At 42.4% G+C, this 21,407-nt stretch overlaps 1 protein-coding gene across 24 annotated transcripts in view; it reads right to left on the bottom strand.

Annotated features, from left to right (window-relative positions):
• Positions 1-1,095: 1,095 nt before the first annotated feature.
• LOC309549166 (protocadherin Fat 4-like) overlaps positions 1,096-21,407 on the bottom strand; it is a 292,459-nt gene continuing 272,147 nt past the window's right edge. For 20 of the 24 annotated variants that reach the window (XM_082249240.1, XM_082249262.1, XM_082249243.1 and 17 more), the window contains 3 exons: positions 20,388-20,486; positions 2,620-2,743; positions 1,096-1,296 (listed from right to left, as the gene is read on the bottom strand). In XM_082249240.1, the coding sequence (XP_082105366.1) occupies positions 1,144-1,296; positions 2,620-2,743; positions 20,388-20,486 (376 nt within the window). In that variant the 3' untranslated portion in view covers positions 1,096-1,143. The remainder of the gene's footprint in view (positions 1,297-2,619; positions 2,744-20,387; positions 20,487-21,407) is intronic. The other 4 variants (XM_082249258.1, XM_082249247.1, XM_082249255.1 and 1 more) reach the window with 1 other exon arrangement.

Here is a 21,407-nt window from a genome sequence, read left to right as displayed (position 1 = left end):
GACCATGGCGAGTCCTGTTCTGAGTGGAACATGTCCTGTTAAACCGCTGTATGGTCTTGGCCACCATGCTGCAGCTCAGTTTCAGGGTCTTGGCAATCTTCTTATAGCCTAGGCCATCTTTATGTAGAGCAACAATTCTTTTTTTCAGATCCTCAGAGAGTTCTTTGCCATGAGGTGCCAAGTTGAACTTCTAGTGATTATAAGAGAGTGAGAGCGATAACACCATATTTAACACACCTGCTCCGCTTTCACACCTGAGACCTTCTAACACTAACGAGTCACATGACCAGGGAGGGAAAATGGATAATTGGGCCCAATTTAGACATTTGAACTTAGAGTGTACTCACTTTTGTTGCCAGCGGTTTAGACATTAATGGCTGTGTGTTGAGTTATTTTGAGGGGACAGCAAATTTACACTCTTATACAAGCTGTACACTCACTACTTTACATTGTAGCAAAGTGTAATTTCTTCAGTGTTGTCACATGAAAAGATATAATAAAATATTTACAAAAATGTGAGGGGTGTACTCACTTTTGTGAGATACTGTAAATTGGACTACCTGCATGGGAATGCACAGAACACCTGTGCATCCCTGTGCAGGTAAACATGTCCCTGCATGGGGCACATGTCAGATCCCCCCCTGTGAGCGTGCGGGGCAAAATAGATGTACGTGTATATCTATGTCAAGCTTTGAAAAGACACTGAAGTCCCTGCTGTCTCATTGGAATATATGTGATATTGACACCTAAATGAGGGATGAATAAGAGAACACAAAGACTGAAGGAATTGCAAAGAGAAAGGAAAAAAAGAAGGCTTTACTTCATTAATTTATTTCTACGCCCATTGGTGGCATTTCACATTATACACTCCATTCTGAATGAGGGATCTAGGGTGTTAAAAGACTGCCATATTTGGAGTCTGTTTTGACACAATTGGCTAGAAATGTGTCTGAAGATGTCATCTTCTTCCTCTGGATTCACAGATCAGACCTCAGAACCTCACATATTGGTGAGTTAGTCTATAATATACTGTACATTTTCTACTTCATCTTTTCTGTAACAGTATAATGACAGATATAACTAATTACATACAGATCATTACCCAATATAAAGGAGCCTTGTGTGCAAATATTTTCTGGGCAACTAGTACTGTTCCTCCTCCACAGTGGCCACAATGGTGGAAACAATTTCCTCTTTGGGCTGGGTATTCTGTGGTGTAGTAGCTTCTGTCGTAGGGGTGATCGTGTCAGAAGTTTGTGGAACATCGTTTGTTGTTTCAGCTTTTTTTGTAGAATCCTGCAAGTGAAAAGTAACATTTTTTTTCACATCACTTTTCACAATAGGCAATTTGACATGGATATCAATATTTATTAGGGCCCTCATTCCTAACTACAGTAGTGCACTCCATTCCAGGATCTTATTTCAATCTCATCCTTGGCTTTATAGCAATATGGATATTTTTAAAGTGTATCTAAAACCGGTGACCTATTGGGACAGGTATTACTCTATTGGAGTTTTTATTGTATTGCTTTGGAATGTGGTGAACAATGACTGGTGCCAAATCAGATAAAGTTGGAGATTTGGGGTTGAGGCTAAGGTCCCTTTCACATTTGTGCAGCCTGAAAGTCATGGGACTTTGATGCGACTTCAATGTGACTTGAAGCAATGCCAGTGTAATCTTGAGGTCTATGGACCTCAAGTTGCATTAAAGTCGGACCGAAGTGGTGCAGGGACTAATTTGAAGTCACATTGATATGAACAGTACTCATTGGAAATCATGAGGTATGATTTGCCATGTGACTTTGCAGTCCCAAGTCGCAGGACAAGTCGCACAAGTGTGAAAGGGGCCTTAATGGATCCATAAGCACTACAGACATTTATTAATTTAAAGGTTTTATGAGTCTGTTGAGTTCTCTAAATAGATACAATGAAACATGGGATATCACACTGATTGGAGTCCGTAGCTCACAGTAATGGAGGATATAAAAGTTTTCTGTACTTGAAGGAATTCAAATATCTACTGTTACAACTTGAAGATTGAACCATTGCATTAATTAGTGGTTTTGTAATAAGTGGATCCCATTTTTTCACTGTGATTCTCTGTTTTTAAAATTGTTTTATTTGTTAATTTTGCAAGGATATTGATATAATCACCAAAAAATGGTGGTTGATAAAATCTCTTGTGCTATATTATATTTATTGGACTTTAGATATACTGTATTTTCTGGCGTATAAGACTACTTTTGAACCTCAAAAAAATCCCCCAAAAATGGGGGGTCGTCTTATACGCCGAGTATAATATCTCCAAGGTAACCTAAGTATAAGTATTACCGGTAGATGAAAATTAGGGGGGGTCGTCTTATACGCCCAGTCGTCTTATACGCCGGAAAATACGGTACTTTAACTGTGGTTAAAAATAAAATATGGTAAATATGGTAAAGCTGTCTGCATCAATTTGACATAGTGTTTTCAGTGCAATCCGAATTAAGATCCTGTTTTGAAAACCATAATTTCATTTTAGATACAGAATGGATTATTGAAATGTATACAGATACTTCAATTGATTTTAAAATGATATTGCTTTGTTAACATGTTACAAATAAGAGGGAAATACTATACCGTTACAGAGTCTTCATCGCTCTCATAGGACTCCCAGGTTTCCACATATTCGTCACCTGGCTCTGGAATTGGCTGTTCTTTTTTCTCCACTGGGGTGTCTTTATCATCACTTGGCTGAGCTTCACTGCACAACATGAGTAAAGGGACCTATAAAAATGGGCTAGCTGCCAAATGTAAGCATCTGATCACAGACTGGTATCACTGTCCTCCAACCTGTACATGACTGCTTCCATCCTAATAGCATGCACAGACAGGTGTACAGTTATCCAAAAAAGATGGTTATTCCTGACGTCTGATACAGTCTTATCGGTATCTGGCCTCCTCTGACAAGCCTTTCTCTGCTAATTGCTGCTTCTATAAAGAAACTGCCACTATCGATTGTTTTGGAGCTGTCAATCAAATATCTGGACTGTGGTGGCGCCTACGACCACCAGACACCCTTTTTCAAACGTGCATAGAGGCCGCTTGGAGTCCGAGGTCAGTTATTACTTAAAAATATTTAAATAAGCATGCCAAAAATATTATTATTACATTATAACTTGACATATACATATTACTTTGACTAAGTGGTAAACAGCTGCAAGGGTAAATATTTTGCACCTTTTAACCTTGTACCATCTCAGGATTTTTTTTTTTTTTACTTCTATTTATTAAGTTTCCAAAGAAAAAGGTACAAAACAGAGCTATCAGGTCATACCCCAGCTCAAGGTGCATACAGTAAAAGGTTAAACAGTACAGAATGGAAAACAATAAAAAGTCAACAAGCAGTGTGTGCGTGAGTGTGTGCCTGCCTGCGTGTGTGTAATGTGGCATTCCACTCAAAACAAAAAAGGAGCACAAGATGGTGCGAGCTAAGTGCAACATCAATGGGTTATTACAATTAAAAAGCCAAATGCAAACTCACAGAAATATAAAATCAAATAGCTTATCTGCAGTCATGCCACATTGCATGGAAGTCGTCCACCAGAGCCACTTGTGACAGCAAACAGCGTGCAGTCAGTTACAAAACCAAGTCCAATGTTCCAGGAGGCGAGGAGAGCCACTGTGGGACACAAGGCAGGATGTCATGTCATACCTGGGGCTGGATGGTTGCTATGGTGACACATTTCGGAACTCCTATTGGTTCCTTTCTCAAACCATAGTATGGACGGGACTTGGTTTCCTAACTAACTACACGCTGTTTGCTGTTACAAGTGGCTCTTCTGATAGATGGCTTCTATCCAATGTGGCATGACTGCAGATAAGCTCTTTGATTTTTATATTTCTGTCAGTTTGCATTTGCCTTTTTAATCGTAATAATTTTCATTGATGCTGCACTTAGCTGGCGCCCCTTGTATTCCTTTTTTGTAATGGCAGAGATTTGTTTCTGTCTCAGTTGGAACTGCCTACTGTAGTACAACACCCGTCCTATGGGATTTTTATGAGCTTCTTATGAACATTTAATGAACTTCCGAATCTACACAAGTGTTTCTTTACATTTATCCATGGGGTGTAGAGGCAAACTCGTGAATGGTGCATTAGCATTTGCGCCACACAATTTCAATTGTTGTTTATTCCACCCAAAACAGACTGTTTTAATTTTGGGATTGATCCAACTCTGGGTCCATAAGGGAGATCTTCCTCACTTTCAACCTAGCCGTGATTGTACAGCTTTATCCTTACAGCGTACAGCGTGTGCATATATATGGATGTTCACCTTTTGGTGGCAGTGGGTTGAGGCTCCTCAGTCTCTGTCACTGGGATCTCTGCTGGAGTCTCTGGAGCAATCTTTTCTGGGAGACTCTTAGGTATATTCACAGCACTGTAAAAAATTAAACAAATTGGAGATTTAAAGTGGCATTCCACCCACAGCAGATTTTACCATTCTGGGATTGATCCAAAGCTAGGACCTTACTGGGATATATTCCCCATTCTTAGCCCAGCTGTGGCTTAAAAAAAGTAAAAGTAAAACAACGTAATATTTGCGAAAGACTATAATACATTGTATAATACAGGGTACAGTGATTAATTATATATATATATTCATTCATTATCTCAGAAAATCAGATTACATAAGACCAATAAAAAAAGAATTTTAAATACAGAAATGTTGGCTTACTAAAAGGTGTGTCCCCTGCACAGTATAGTATGCACTCAATACTTGGTTGGGGCTCCTTTTGCATGAATTACTGCATCAATGCGGCGTAGCATGGAGGCGATGAGCCCATGGAACTGCTGAGGTGTTATGGAAGCCCATGTTGCTTTCATAACGGCCTTCAGCTCATCTGCATTGTTGGGTCTGATGTCTCTCATCAAAGTAGTTTGTATGGCCCCCCACGTGTTTGTATACAAGCCTGACAACATCGGGGCATCCTCCTAATCACGGATGGTCGGATGGATGGATATTTCCCCCCCAGTACAGACTGAGGTGCAACCAGGCGGCGTCGGATTGATCAAAACATAATGTCCCTGGGGTGTTCTACTGGATTTAGGTCAGGTAAGTGTGGGGCCATTCAATGGTATCAATTCCTTCATCCTCCAGGAACTGGCTGCATACTCTCACCACATGAGGCCGGGCATTGTCGTGCACCAGGAGGAACCCAGGACCCACTGCACCAGCGTAGGGTCTGACAATGGGCCCAAAGATTTCATCCCAGTACCTAAAGGCAGTCAGGGTGCCATTGTCTAGCCTGTAGAGGTCTGTCCGTCCCTCCATGGATATGCCTCCTCAGACCATCACCAAACTGTTCATGCTGAACAATGTTAAAGGCAGCATAACGTTCTCCATGGCTTCTTCAGACCCTTTCACGTCTGTCACATGTGCTCAGGGTGAACCTGCTCTCATCTGTGAAAAGCACAGGGTGCCAGTGGCGGACCTACCGATTCTGGTGTTCAGTGTCAAATGCCAATCGAGCTCCACGTGGCCGAATAATGAGCACAGGGCCCACTAAAGGACATCGGCCCTCAGTAGGGTTGCCACCTCATCCCTTTAAACCAGGACACACATTAATTACACAGGTTCTGTGGCTGATTAAGGTGGTAATTAATCTCACGTAATGCCTTATGTGCATTATATTAGCCTCAGAACCTGTGTAATTAATATGTGTCCTGGTTTAAAGGGACTATGTGGCAACCCTAGCCCTCAGGCCACCCTCATGAATTATGTTTCTAAATGTTTGGTCAGAGACATTCACACCAGTGGCCTGCTGGAGATCATGTAGGGCTCTTGCAGTGCACATCCTGTTCCTCCTTGCACAAAGGCGCAGATACCAGTCCTGCTGATGTGTTAGGGACCTTCTACAGCCCTGCCCAGCTCTCTTAGATAAACTGCCTGTCTTCTGGAATCTCCTCCATGCTCTGGAGACTGTGCTGGGAGACACAGCAAACCTTCTGGCAATGGCACGTATTGATGTTGGGGAGTTGGGCTACCTGTGCAACCTCTGTAGGGTCCAGGTATCTCCTCATGCTGCCAGTAGTGACACTGACACTAGCCAAATGCAAAACTAGTGAAAAACAGTCAGAAAAGATGAGTAAGAAAAAAATATATATCCTTGGCCTCCACCTATAAAACCATTCCTGTTTGGAGGTCATCTAATTGTTGCCCATCCCATTCACCTGTTGTTAATTTCATTAACACCAAAGCAGCTGAAAACTGATTACCAACCCCCTCTGATACTTAACTCACCAGATAAATATCCCAGGAGTTTAATTGACACGATGCTATACTCTGATTAAAAAGTGTTCCTTTAATTTTTTTGAGCAGTGTATATATCTATATATATATACAGTATCTTACAAAAGTGAGTACACCCGTCACATTTTTGTAAATATTTTATTATATCTTTTCATGTGACAACACTGAAGAAATAACACTTTGCTACAATGTAAAGTAGTGAGTGTATAGCTTGTATAACAGTGTATATTTTCTGTCCCCTCAAAATAACTCAACACACAGCCATTAATGTCTAAACCACTGGCAACAAAAGTGAGTACACCCCTTGGTTAAAATGTCCAAATTGGGCCCAAAGTGTCAATATTTTTTGTGGCCACCATTATTTTCAAGCACTGCTTTAACCCTCTTGGGCATGGAGTTCACCAGAGCTTCACGGGTTGCCACTGAAGTCCTCTTCCACTCTTTCATGAGGACATCACCAAGCTGGTGGATGTTAGAGACCTTTCGCTCCTCCACCTTCTGTTTTGAGGATGCCCCACAAATGCTCAATAGGGTTTGGGTTTGGCCAGTCAATCACCTTTACCCTCAGCTTCCTTAGCAAGGCAGTGGTTGTCTTGGAGGTGTGTTTGGGGTCGTTATCATGTAGGAATACTGCCCTGCGGCCCAGTCTCCGAAGGGAGAGGATCATGCTCTGCTTCAGTATGTCACAGTACATGTTGTCATTCTTGGTTCCCTCAATGAACTGTAGCTCCCTAGTGCCGAGAGAACTCATGCAGCCCCAGACCATGACACTCCCACCACCATGCTTGACTGTAGGCAAGACACACTTGTCTTTGTACTCCTCACCTGGTTGCCGCCACACAGGTTTGACACCATCTGAACCAAATAAGTTTATCCTGGTCTCATCCAACCACAGGACATGGTTCCAGTAATCCAAGTTATTTTGCATCATCTTTAAAAGAGGCTTCCTTCTGGGACAACAGCCATGCAGACCAATTTGATGCAGCGTGCGGCGTATGAGCACTGATAGGCTGACCCCCCTCTTCTTCAACCTCTGCAGCAATGCTGGCAGCACTCATACCTCTATATCCCAAAGACAACCTCTGGATAGGACGCTGAGCCCTAAACTTCTTTGGTCAACCATGGCCTGTTCTGAGTGGAACCTGTCCTGGTAAACCGCTGTATGGTCTTGACTACCAGACTGCAGCTCAGTTTCAGGGTCTTGGCAATCTTCTTATAACCTATGCCATCTTTATGTAGAGCAACAATTCTTTTTTTCAGATCCTCAGACAGTTCTTTAACATGAGGTGCCATGTTGAACTTCCAGTGACCAGTATGAGAGAGTGAGAGCGATAACACCAAATTTAACACACCTGCTCCCCATTCACACCTGAGACCTTGTAACAGTCACATGACACCGGGGTGGGAAAATAGCTAATTGCGCCCAATTTTGACATTTCCACTTAGGGGTGTACTCACTTTTGTTGACAGCAGTTTAGACAAGCTGTACACTCATTACTTTACATTGTAGCAAAGTATAATTTCTTCAGTGTTGTCACATGAAAAGATATAATAAAATATTTACAAAAATGTGAGGGGTGTACTCACTATTGTGAGATACTGTATATATACAGTGGCGAAAATAATTATTTTTAAGTTTGCACTTTTACAAAGAAAGGAAGGGTCTATAATTGTTATCATAGGTGTATTTTAAATGATAGAGACAGAATATCAACCAAAAATCCAGAAAAAAAAACACATGATACAAATGTTATAAATTGAGTTACAGTTCAGTGAGTAAAATAAGTACAGGTCCCTCTCAAAAAATTAGCATAAAGTTCATTATTTTCTGTAATGTACTGATAAACATTAGACTTTCATATATTTTAGATTCATTACACACAACTGAAGTAGTGCAAGCCTTTTATTGTTTTAATATTGATAATTTTGGCATACAGCTCATGAAAAACCAAAATTCCTATCTCAAAAAATTAGCATATCATGAAAAGATTCTCTAAACGAGCTATTAACCTAATCATCTGAATCAACTAATTAACTCTAAACACGTGAAAAAGATTCCTGAGGCTTTTAAAAACTCCCAGCCTGGTTCATTACTCAAAACCGCAATCATGGGTAAGACTGCCAACCTGACTGCTGTCCAGAAGGCCATCATTGACACCCTCAAGCAAGAGGGTAAGACACAGAAAGAAATTTCTGAACGAATAGGCTGTTCCCAGAGTGCTGTATCAAGGCACCTCAGTGGGAAGTCTGTGGGAAGGAAAAAGTGTGGCAGAAAACGCTGCACAACGAGAAGAGGTGACCGGACCCTGAGGAAGATTGTTGAGAAGGACCAATTCCAGACCTTGGGGGACCTGCGGAAGCAGTGGACTGAGTCTGGAGTAGAAACATCTAGAGCCACCATGTACAGGCGTCTGCAGGAAATGGGCTACAGGTGCCGCATTCCCCAGGTCAAGCCACTTTTGAACCAGAAACAGCGGCAGAAGCGCCTGACCTGAGCTACAGAGAAGCAGCACTGGACTGTTGCTCAGTGGTCCAAAGTACTTTTTTCGGATGAAAGCAAATTTTGCATGTCATTCGGAAATCAAGGTGCCAGAGTCTGGAGGAAGACTGGGGAGAGGGAAATGCCAAAATGCCTGAAGTCCAGTGTCAAGTACCCAAAGTCAGTGATGGTCTGGGGTGCCATGTCAGCTGCTGGTGTTGGTCCACTGTGTTTTATCAAGGGCAGGGTCAATGCAGATAGCTATCAGGAGATTTTGGAGCACTTCATGCTTCCATCTGCTGAAAAGCTTTATGGAGATGAAGATTTCATTTTTCAGCACGACCTGGCACCTGCTCACAGTGCCAAAACCACTGGTAAATGGTTTACTGACCATGGTATTACTGTGCTCAATTGGCCTGCCAACTCTCCTGACCTGAACCCTATAGAGAATCTGTGGGATGTTGTGAAGAGAAAGTTTAGAGATGCAAGACCCAACACTCTGGATGAGCTCAAGGCCGCTATCGTAGCATCCTGGGCCTCCATAACACCTCAGCAGTGCCACAGGCTGATTGCCTCCATGCCACGCCGCATTGAAGCAGTCATTTCTGCAAAAGGATTCCTGACCAAGTATTGAGTGCATAACTGAACATAATTATTTGAAGGTTGACTTTTTTTGGATTAAAAACACTTTTTTTTTATTGGTCGGATGAAATATGCTAATTTTTTGAGATAGGAATTTTGTTTTTTCATGAGCTGTATGCCAAAATCATCAATATTAAAACAATAAAAGGCTTGCACTACTTCAGTTGTGTGTAATGAATCTAAAATATATGAAAGACTAATGTTTATCAGTACATTACAGAAAATAATGAACTTTATCACAATATGCTAATTTTTTGAGAGGGACCTTTATTTGATGCCCTACCAACCAACAGTAATTCTGACTCCCACAGACTGGCTAGAGTATGTGCTCATGTGGTACACAGATTACTCCTGTCAATTTAAGAAGGTGCTCCTAACGACAATTTGTTATGTGTATAAAAGACACCTGTCCACAGAATCTTTTTTCTTCCATTCAAACCTCACCATTATGGGCAAGACCAAAGAGCTGTCAAAGGACTTCAAGGACAAGATTGTAGACCTGCACAAGGCTGTAATGGACTACAAGACCATCAGCAAGAAGCTTGGTGATAAGGAGACAACTGTTGGGGCGATTATTTGCAAATGGAAGAAATACAAATAATCATCAATCACCCTCAGTCTGGAGCTCCACGTAAGATTTTGTCTCATGGGGTAAGAATGATCATGAGAAAAGTGAGGAATCAGCCCAGAACTACACGGAGGAGCTTGTGAATGATCTCAAGCCAGTTGAGACCACAGTCACCAAAAAAAATATTGGTAACACAATATGCCACCATGGACTGAAATCCTGCAGCGCCCGCAAGGTCCTGCTTTTTAAAAAGGCACATGTACAGGCCCGTCTGAAGTTTGCCAATGAGGATCTAAATGACTCTGAGAAGGATTGGGAGAAAGGGCTGTGGTCAGATGAGACCAAAATTGAGCTCTTTGGCATTAGCTCCACTCACTGTGTTTGGAGGAAGGAAAACGTTGATTATGACCCTAAGAACACCACCTCTATAGTCACTGAGCTATCGGTAGCGGTGAAAACGATCCGATTCTGATGGTCCAGATGGGCAGAAAATTGAATGAGGGTAAAATGGCCCCCACTCGACTCTATGCCCCTGGAGGACTAGAGCGACGTCAAACCTCACTTACGCCCAACGGCCTTAAAGGGCCCATTTTTTTTACTAGGAAAAGTAAAATGACATTTTTATTTTATTTTTGCTTTTAAGTGTAAATTAGAGATCTGAGGTCTTTTTAACCCCAGATCTCTCATTAAAGAGGCCTTGTCATGCTTATTTCTATTACAAGGGATGCTTACATTCCTTGTAATAGGAATACAAGTAATCAAAATGTATATTTTAAGGGGAAAGTGTAAAAATAAAATAAGTAATAATAATAAAAAAAAGTAAAGTGCCCCATCTCTCCGAGCTTTCGTGCAGAAGCAAACACATACGCAACTCGCGCCCACATATGTAAACAGTGTTCAAACCACACATGTGAGGTATCTTCACGATCATTAGAACAAGAGCAATTATTCTAGCACAAGACATTCTCTGTAACTCTCAACAGGAAAAACCTGTAAAACTTTATAAAGCGTTGCCTATGGGGATTTTTAATTACCGTAGTTTGTCCCCATTCCACATGCGTGCGCAATTTTGAAGCATGACATGTTAGGTATCGATTTAGTCAGCGTTACATCATTTTGGTTAAGTTTACTGTTTTCTTATTTAATTTAAAAAAAAAGTGTATTTTTCCAATAAAATTGCGTTTGTAAGAACGCTGCATAAATATGGTGTGACATAGAGTATTGCAATGATCTCCATTTTATTCTCTAGGGTCTCTGCTAAAAAAAAAATATATATATAATGCTTGGGGGTACTAAGTAATTTTCGAGCAAAAAATACTGATTTTAACTTATAAACAACAAATGTCAGAAATAGGCTTAATCCCTAATGGTGAAGGTCATGGAGTCATGGAGTGGCCTAGCCAGTCTCCAGTCCTTGATCCTATAGAAAATTGATTGAGGGAGCTGAAACTTTCAGTTGCGAAGCAACAGCCAAGAAACCTTAAAGATTTAGAGAAGATCTGTAAAGAAGAGTGGACCAAAATCCCTCCAGAGATGTGTGCAAACCTGGTAACCAACTACAAGAAACGTCTTACCTTTGTGCTTGCCAAGAAGGTTTTCTCCACCAAGTACTAAGTCTTGTTTTGCTTGGGTCACTTTTTCCCCAGTGTATGTATGTATATATATATATATATATCTATATATATATACACACACAGTATCTCACAAAAGTGAGCATACCCCTCATATTTTTGTAAATATTTTTTTATATCTTTTCATGTGACAACACTGAAGAAATTACACTTTGCTACAATGTAAAGTAGTGAGTGTACAGCTTGTATAACAGTGTAAATTTGCTGTCCCCTCAAAATAACTCAACAAATAGCCATTAATGGCTAAACCACTGGCAACAAAAGTGAGTACACCCTAAGTTAAAATGTCTAAATTCAGCCCAAAGTGTCAATATTTTGTGTGGCCACCATTATTTTCCAGCACTGCCTTAACCCTCCTGGTCATGGAGTTGACCAGAGCTTCACAGGTTGCCACTGGAATCCTTTTCCACTCCTCCATGATGACATCACGGACCTAGTGGATGTTGGAGACCTTGCGCTCCTCCACCTTCCATTTGAGGATGCCCCAGAGATGCTCAATAGGGTTTGGGTCTGGAGACATGCTTGGCCTGTACATCACCATTACCCTCAGCTTCTTTAGCGAGGCAGCGGTCATCTTGGAGGTGTGTTTGGGGTCATTATCATGTTGGAATACTGCCCTGCGGCCCAGTCTCTGAAGGGAGAGGATCACGCTCTGCTTCAGTATGTCACAGTAGATGTTGGCATTCATGGTTCCCTCAATGAACTGTAGCTCCCCAGTGCCGGCAGCACTAATGAAGCACCAGACCATGACACTCCCACCACCATGCTTGACTTTATGGAAGACACACTTGTCTTTGTACTCCTCACCTGGTTGCCACCACACATGCTTGACACCATCTGAACCAAATAAATTTATCTTGGTCTCATCAGAGCACATGACAGTTCCAGTAATCCATATCCTTATTCTGCTTGTCTTCAGGAAACTTTTTGTGGACTTTCTTGTGCATTAGCTTTAGAAGAGGCTTCCTTCTGGGATGACAGCTATTCAGACCAATTTGATACAGTGTGTGTCGTATGGTCTGAACACTGACGGGCTGACTTCCCCCCCCCCCCCCACCCCTTCAACTTCTGCAGCAATGCTGGCAGCACTCATACGTAGATTTCCCAAAGACAGCCTCTGGATATGATGCTGAGCATGTGCACTCAACTCCTTTGGTGGACAATGGCGAGAACTTGTCCTGTTAAACCGCTGCATTGTCTTGGCCACTGTGCTGCAGCTCAGTTTCAGGGTCTTGGCAATCTTCTCATAGCCTAGGCCATCTTCATGTAGAGCAAGAATTCTTTTTTTTAGATCCTCAAAGAGTTCTTTGCCATGAGGTGCCATGTTGAACTTCCAGTGACCAGTATGAGAGAGTGAGAGCGATAACACCAAATTTAAAACACCTTCTCCCCATTCACACCTGAGACCTTGTAACACTAACGAGTCACATGACATTGGGGAGGGAAAATGGCTAATGGGGCCAATTCGGACATTTTCACTTAGGGGTGTACTCACCGGGCAAAGTATAATTTCTTCAGTGTTATCACATGAAAAGATATAATAAAATATTTACATGAATGTGAGGGGTGTACGTACTCTTGTGAAATACTGTGTATAGTACACCAGGAAGACGGTTTCTAGTATATTCCCCCTTCATCGTGTTCACATGACTGGACAAAAAAATTTGATACTCAAGATTTTGGAGTGAAACGTCTATCTTTGGGACTTTATACTACAAAGCAGAGTGGAACCTATTGGCGGAGTGCACCCACTGACGATCATTAAAAAACTACAGTGCAGCTTTCCCCATCTAATATATACAGTACTGTATGTGTTTGTATCTCAGAGATGTTCACCTTTCAGCAGCAATGTCTTGATGTCCCTCCGGCTCTGTCACAGTGACCTTTGCTTGGATCTCTGGAGTGATCGTCGCTGGCATACCCTTCTGGGCACCACTGTAAATATGAAACAAAGCAGAGCTTTAAAGTGGCATTCTACCCACAAGAGATAGCTTTCATTGTGGATGCAATTGGCTGAGGATTTATCTCATTATAGTTACATACTGGGAGATCTTCAACCTCAGCGCCACTGAACATCTGCTAAAAGGGCAGCGCATTTCTATGAATGTTGGGAAAGCGTGCAATTGCAGTAACGTAAACCTTGCTTTAAGGTCAAATTTGAACATAGGGTTTAAAGATGAATATTTTTGTGCTTACTGCTTATGTAATAATTGTGAAAGATTATAATACACTGTATAATACAGGGTACAGTACGTGTGTGTGTGTGTGTATATATATATATATATATATATATATATATATATATATATACACACACACACACACACGCACTGTACCCTGTATTATACAGTGTATTATATGCGTATGTATATATATAACATGTACGCCAGAAAGTTTTGAGCATCCCAGCCCTTTATCATGTTCATATGATTGGAAGAAAAAGTTTAATATTACACATTTTGGAGTGCAAGGTCTATCTTTGGGACTTTATACTGCAAAGCAGAGTGGACCCTGTTGGGTTAGCCAACTGAAGAACATTAAAAGACTCCCATGCAGCTTACCCCATTCTAATATATGTGTGTGTAGACAGGTTGCCTACAGGTATTAGTCTTGTTATGGTTAGTGAGTAAGTCTGCTCAGGCAGGTAAGGGGTTAACCAGCTCTAGGCTTCCTTCCTGGGTTTTTGGGCCCTGCCTTGCTTCCCTGTGATTATTTACAGGGTGGGGGGGGCTGGGTCCTGGGGTCTGAAGCCCGCTCCTACACTTGCTGCCTCCAATATGGAATGCTAAAGCAGGCCTGCTGCACCCCATAGTCCATCAAGAAGGGACTAGGGATAAGCTTCGAGTTCGAGTCGAAGCTACGTTTGACTCGAACAAATTCTTTGCGGGAAATTTAAGAGATCCCATAATGCACTGCGCGCACCCGTGGCGCATGCAGCACGTTATGTGATTGGCCAAAGCATGCACCCTGACCTCCTGCTTTGGCCAATCAAATTATCTCTGCCATGATTGGACAAAAGGCAGGCTGCCTTTAGCCAATCATGGCTCAGGGGCTAAGTACATGCCCCACATTACATAAAGGCTGCTCGTGTGCGGGCGAGGAGACAGGGAGAGGAACGTGTTTGAGGCAGGGAGAGAGTATTTTTTTTTGCAGTTTGTCAGACAGTACAGTGAGACATTGATAGCAGGGAGGGAGAGGAACGTGTTTGAGGCAGGGAGAGAATACTTTCTTTGCAGTTTGTCAGACAGTGCAGTGAGACCTTGATAGCAGGGAGGGAGAGGAACATGTTTGAGGCAGGGAGAGAATACTTTCTTTGCAGTTTGTCAGACAGTGCAGTGAGACATTCCTAGCAGTGTAGGGAGAGGAATGTGTTTGAGGCAGGGAGAGAATTGTTTTTTTTTTTTGCAGTTTGTCAGACAGTGCAGTGAGACATTTGCTAGCAGTGTAGGGAGGGAGAGAGATTTGTGCTTTTTACAAGTTCAGAGATCAGACAGTGAAGTATATTCAGTAGTGCATACCATACACCATATACCATACATAGATCTCTATCTATATATACGGCTATCGATGACATCATATCAGGTCATTGAGTATTTTATTGGTCACTTGTGTATACCCTATATCAGGGATCCTCAAACTACGGCCCTCCAGCTGTTGTGGAACTACACATCCCATGAGGCATTGTAAGGCTCTGACATTCGCAGACATGACTAGGCATGATGGGAATTGTAGTTCCTGAACAACTGGAGGGCCATAGTTTGAGGACCCCTGCCCTATATCCATCACATATCTATCTATATATAGGGCTATCGATTACATCATATCAGGTCATTGAGTATTTTATCGGTCGCTTGCGTATACTGTATATCCATCACATCTCTATATATAGGGCTATCGATTACATCATATCAGGTCATTGAGTATTTTATCGGTCACTTTGCGTATACCCTATATCCATCACATACCTATTTACATATTGGGCTATCGATTACATCATATCAGGTCATTGCTTATTTTATAGGTCACTTGCGTATACCGTATATCCATCACATCTCCATCTATTTAAAGGGCTATCGATTACATCATATCAGGTGATTAAGTACTTTATCAGTCACTTGCGTATACCCTATACCCATCACATCTCTATCTATATATATTGCTACTGATTACATCATATCACGTGATTGAGTACTTTATCGGTCACTTGGGTATACCCTATACCTATCACATCTCTATCTATATATAGGACTATTGATTACATCATATCAGGTAATTGAGTATTTTATCGGTCACTTGCGTATACCCTATATCCATCTGATCTATATATAGGGCTATGGAATACATCATATCAGGTCACTGAGTATACCCTATATTGATTTCTATATATATAGTGCAATTTATAAGATCATATCAGGCCACTGAATATCTATCAGTCAGTTGCGTATACCCTGTATTGATCTCTGTCTATATCTAGGGCTATTGATTAGATCATATCAGGCCATTGAGTATCTATCGGTCAGTTGCGTATACCCTATATTAATCTCTATCCACATCATGTTCAAAAGGCCGACAAGGAGAGGCAGACGCTCAAAGGCCATGAAAAGAGGGCAAGCAGTCTCTGTGTCCACTGTGAAAAGTGGTGGTCACAGTCAACACGGTACATCCTGGCCTTTATTTCCAGTGCTGCCTGTGTTATTCAGCCACAACATGTGGAAAAGTTGGTGGAGTGGATAAATAAGCCGTCCTCACCCTTCTCGTCCTCTGACACCCACGCTCACAGTAGTTTGCCTTCCACCGAAGCTGCCAAAGCGGCCCATTCCACAGGCTCCTTCTCCACAGCTACTCCTTCTGTCGCCCCACCATCATGCACGGAGGAGTCACCTGAACTATTCGATCATAGTGTCAGTGACATGCTGCTGGAGGATGCGCAGCAATTTGAAAGCTGTGATGTTGGTTCGCAGGTTGATGAAGGGAATAAAATGAGCCTAGAGAGAGGGGGTGACAATGACGAACAAGAAACCAGCAGTCATGTTGCCACAGCTGCAGCATACTGCCAAGTTTGCTCCAGTGACGAGGAGGGAGGGGATGATGAGGTCACTGACTGTACTTGGGTGCCTGACTGGATAGAGGAGGAGGAGGAGGCGGCACAACTCAAATGAGGCAGGATGTGCTCCAGGGGCCGCCATAGGAGTAGCCAACCTATTGCATCATAGCACAGAGCTCCACAGGTGCTGGGTGCTGCAAATTCCCCGCAGACTCCCAAAAGTTCATTAGTGTGGACTTTTTTTCAGCACATGTGCAGTAGACCGCAGCGTTGTTGTTTGCAACATCTGTCTGAATCGGATCAAGTGTGGCCAGAACACCAACCGCTTGGGCACCACATGCTGGACAAGGCATATGACGACCTACAATGCAGTCCGTTGGCAACAGCACCTGAAAGGGCCACCAGAGCAAAATTAGCATATATCACCTTGCTCCTCATCTGTGATCTCTAACCCTACTATACCTCATGCCTTCTCAAATACCAGCATTGAGAGGGATGATGGTATAGCAATGAGTGCCACAGAGACTTGCACCCAATCTGCTAGCAGTACACCACCGCTTGATTTGAGCAGCAGGCAAATTTCACTACCCCAGTTGCTGAACCGTAGAAAGAAATACTGTCCCAGCCATCCACATGCTCAGCGTCTTAATGCTAGCTTGGCCAAATTGCTAGTATTACAATTGCTGCCTTTTCATCTGGTAGACTCTGCTCACTTTCGCAAATTGGTGGAATGTGCTGCATCACAGTGGCAGGTCCCAAAAAGGCATTTCTTTTCGAGTAAGGCCATTCCGGCTCTCTACCGTCATGTGGAAGGTAGTGTTTTGGCCTCGTTGGACAGAGCGGTCAACAGGAAGGTGGATATTACTGCTGCCCCTCATGCTGATGTAACTGATTGAATTTTCTAGGGGTCTTCCAGCCCTTGAAGACTGCATATGCTGCCTATCCTATTCCTATACCTTAATTCTGCTAGCTTCCAACAATGTTGTTGGTTTAGGTCACTACCAACCCCCTAGGCCTAATTTTTCCTGCACTTGCATGACAGGTGCATACAATTTAAATATCGTATGTCATTTTTAACAGCAGGACCTGTCCCTGTGCCCTGCTAACTGCGAGGGGTTATGGTGTTCAGGCACCACCAACAAAGGCCCAATATTTTTGCACCTGTATGACAAGTACATGCAATTTCAAATTTGTATGGAATTCTTACCAGCAGGACCCGTTCCTGTGCCCAGCAAGAGTAACTGCTAGGACTTGGTTTTTATGTTCAGGCACCACCAACACCAAAGGCCCAATTTTTGGCACCTGTATAGTACATGCAATTTCAAATTTGTATGAAATTCTTACCAGCAGGTACTGTTCCTGCGCCCAGTAAGAGTAACTGTGAGGGGTTACGGTGTTCAAGCACCACCAACAGCAAAGGCCCAATTTTTGGCACCTGTATGACAAGTACATGCGATTTAAAATCTGTATGGAATTCTTACAAGCAGGTCTCATTTCTGCGCTCAGCAAGAGTAACTGCGAGGGGTTGCGGTGTTCAGGCACCACCACCAACCAAGGCTCGGTTTCAGTTCCTGCCGATACTAACCTTCCAGTTCCCCATCACAGCCAGTTTGCATAGCCGCCACCCAACCTTGGCCAGGTCAGATGACAGCACAACGCCCCCACTAGATTACTGATAAGAACACATACAACACTTGATCTTTGCCAATTTCAAATCGGTATGGAATGTTTACCAGCAGGGCCCGTTCCTGCACCCAGCAACAATAACTGCGAGGGGCTGCAGTGTTCACTCACCACCAACAACCAAGGCCCAATTTTTCTGCACCTGTATGACAAGTATATGCGATTTCAAATTTGTATGGATATTTTAGCAGCAGGGCCCGTTACCTGCGCCCAGCAAGAGTAACTGTGAGGGGTTGCAGAGTTCAGGCACCACCAACAACCAAGGCCCAATTTTTCTGCACCTGTATGACAAGTACTTGCCATTTGAAATTTGTATGTATGTTTGTATATGACATTTTTTGCTTTAGAAATGTCAGTATTGCTGCAGCAGGCTCCATACATCGTAGAGATGCACTACTTTACAGGCACATTCAGGGGACCCCCCAGGCATGATATTTGAAGAAGTATTTCATTTTTATAGTTTCACTTTAAGCCTCATTAAAAATCAGTAAATCACTGCTCCTTTAAAAACTATAGTTTTTTGTTTTTTTTTAATTTTCATTGCTACATGCTCCCTAGGTCAGTACCCGGACCCCATACACTTTTTTGGGGCAATAACTTGCATTTAAGCCTTCAAGGTTCGAGTGCCATAGACTTCAATGGGGTTTGTTTGTTCAAACTAACTTTTCCTCTGTTCGCGGTGTTATGGTGCGAACCGAAACGGGGGGGGGGGGGGTTAGGTGTTCGGCTCATCACTAGAAGGGACCAGAAGATTAGAGAACTGCCAAGGTAGTATGGAAGATGCAAATACTGAACTTTCACCTAGGTTATGGTATGCTTGGGCAGAATTAGTTTATACACACAGGGATGAGACATATTGCACTAAACCTGTTGTACTTGTCCCAAACTCCACCTGTACTGGAGCCAAATCATAAATACACTAAACATGGTATTTAAAGTAAAAATCCCAATAAACCCTAAATGTTGTCTACTGAACATCCTAGAAGGTGTTATAGAGGAGGAGCACCCCAGGACAGCTGTTGGAAGGGCCCTTTTCCATGCCTGGAGGTTTATTTTTTTTACATTTATTTCAGGTACTTATATAGTGCTGTCAATTTACGCAGCGCTTTACATATACATTGCACATTCACATAATTCTAGTAATGTGGAAATCCGCTGATCCCCCCACACATCATGGGTGTCAGCCATGGGTAATGCACTACTTTTAGAACGTCATATCTACACAAGGCGTGGCTGTCAGGGTAAATTTGAAAAGCTGTGGGGCCTATGGTTGGATACCCCTGGACTTAGTCCAACAGAACTGGTACTTCAAAGATTGTTGGTATGCCCGAATAAGCCATAGAAAATGAAGATATGTCTTTAACAGTTGCATAACAATAGCTGCACTTCTTGTGGATTATTGGTTTGGGTTGAACTACAATAGTATAATTTCTGATATATATGTAATGGTCTGACCATATATAAATACCAATATTTGTATGACTTCTTTGCCCACAAATGTAACCCCCCCCCCCCCCCCCCAAAAAAAAGCGAGGATTGCCAATGTACTGTGACTGTATTATATTGTATTGTTACATTAAGGGTTTTAAACAATAAAACATTTTCCTGATTTAAAAAAATAAAAACATGTTGTACTGTTGAGGACTTTGCCATGTGAAATTTGGAGTCACATGGTACGGGAAGGGAGGAGTTAAAAAGTGCACTATGAAGTCCGCACTATGTGCATGGTGGGACCCCATTCTGTTACTGGGAGTGAGGTAACAGAGGTTCGCCAAACTGTTGGAGTGGGCACAGGCTCAGCAGTGTCTCTTCTGAATGCAACATACATCAGGCAACAGTGTGTAGTAACACAGGGCAGTATTTTTTAGAGAAACTCAGTACTTTATCGCTGCACACAGTGACACAGCTCATCCTTAAGTCAGAAAACTGCCATAATGTTTGATTCCCATATGACCACAGTCCCAGCCTGGTCCCGGGCATTGATGAGCCTGTTTGCGGCGAAAAGTACCCCCACATGTGTGTATCTCAGATATCCTAGAGATGTTCACCTTTCAGCAGCAGAGTCTTGATGTTCCTTTGGCTCTGTCACAGTGCCCCTTGCTTGAGTCTCTGGAGTGATCTTTGCTGGCATAATCTTGGGCACACCACTGTAAACATGAAACAATGCAGAGTTTTAAAATGGTATTCTGCCCACTAAAGATAGCTTCCATTCTGGATGCAGTTGTCTGAGGATTGATCCCACAATGGGTGCATACTGGAAGAACTTCCTCACCCTCCGTGCCACTGCGCATCTGCTAAAAGGCCAATGCATTTTTTTTGCATGTCGGGAAAGCATGTAATTCTACACGTGTTACCACACGCAGTAGTGTGAACCTAGCTTTACTGTCAAATATGAACGTAGGTTTAAAAGATTAATATTTTTTTTTTGCTTTTGGAAAAATTGTAAAAAACTAAATTACATTGTATAATACAGGGTACAATGTGTGTCTGTGGGGTTGATTTACTAAAACAGGAGAGTGTAAAATCTGGTGCAGCTGTCCATGGTAGCCAATTAGCTTCTAGCTTCAGTTTGTTCTATTAAAGCGGTTGTAAACCACTGCACTTTTTCTTTTTTTTTTTCCTTACCTGCATACTAGCACCTGCACTTACCTGAAATCTAAGCATTTCAGCAATGCATTTTCATCGCTGGAGATGGCGTCCATCTATACCGGTCTTGCTTCTGGGTTCGCCGCTGCGGCTCTGTGACCGGAGCTGTGATGAAGTCACTCCTGCGTGGGAGCCGCCAGTCACAGCACACTGCTCTGAAGAAATGGCACAAGCAGCCGTTCCTTCAGAGTGCATGTATATATATATATATATATATATATACACAGTATCTCGCAAAAGTGAGTACACCCCTCACATTTTTGTACATATTTTATTATATCTTTTCATGTGACAACACTGAAGAAATGACACTCTGCTACAATGTAAAGTAGTGAGTGTACAGCTTGTATAACAGTGTAAATTTGCTGTCCCCTCAAAATAACTCAATACACAGCCATTAATGTCTAAACAGCTGGCAACAA

This window comes from Pelophylax lessonae (genome assembly GCF_965119305.1).
Source record: "Pelophylax lessonae genome assembly, chromosome: 3".
NCBI lineage: Eukaryota > Metazoa > Chordata > Amphibia > Anura > Ranidae > Pelophylax > Pelophylax lessonae.
Note: the sequence above shows the minus strand (reverse complement) of the source record. Positions and strands in the feature narration are given on the sequence as shown.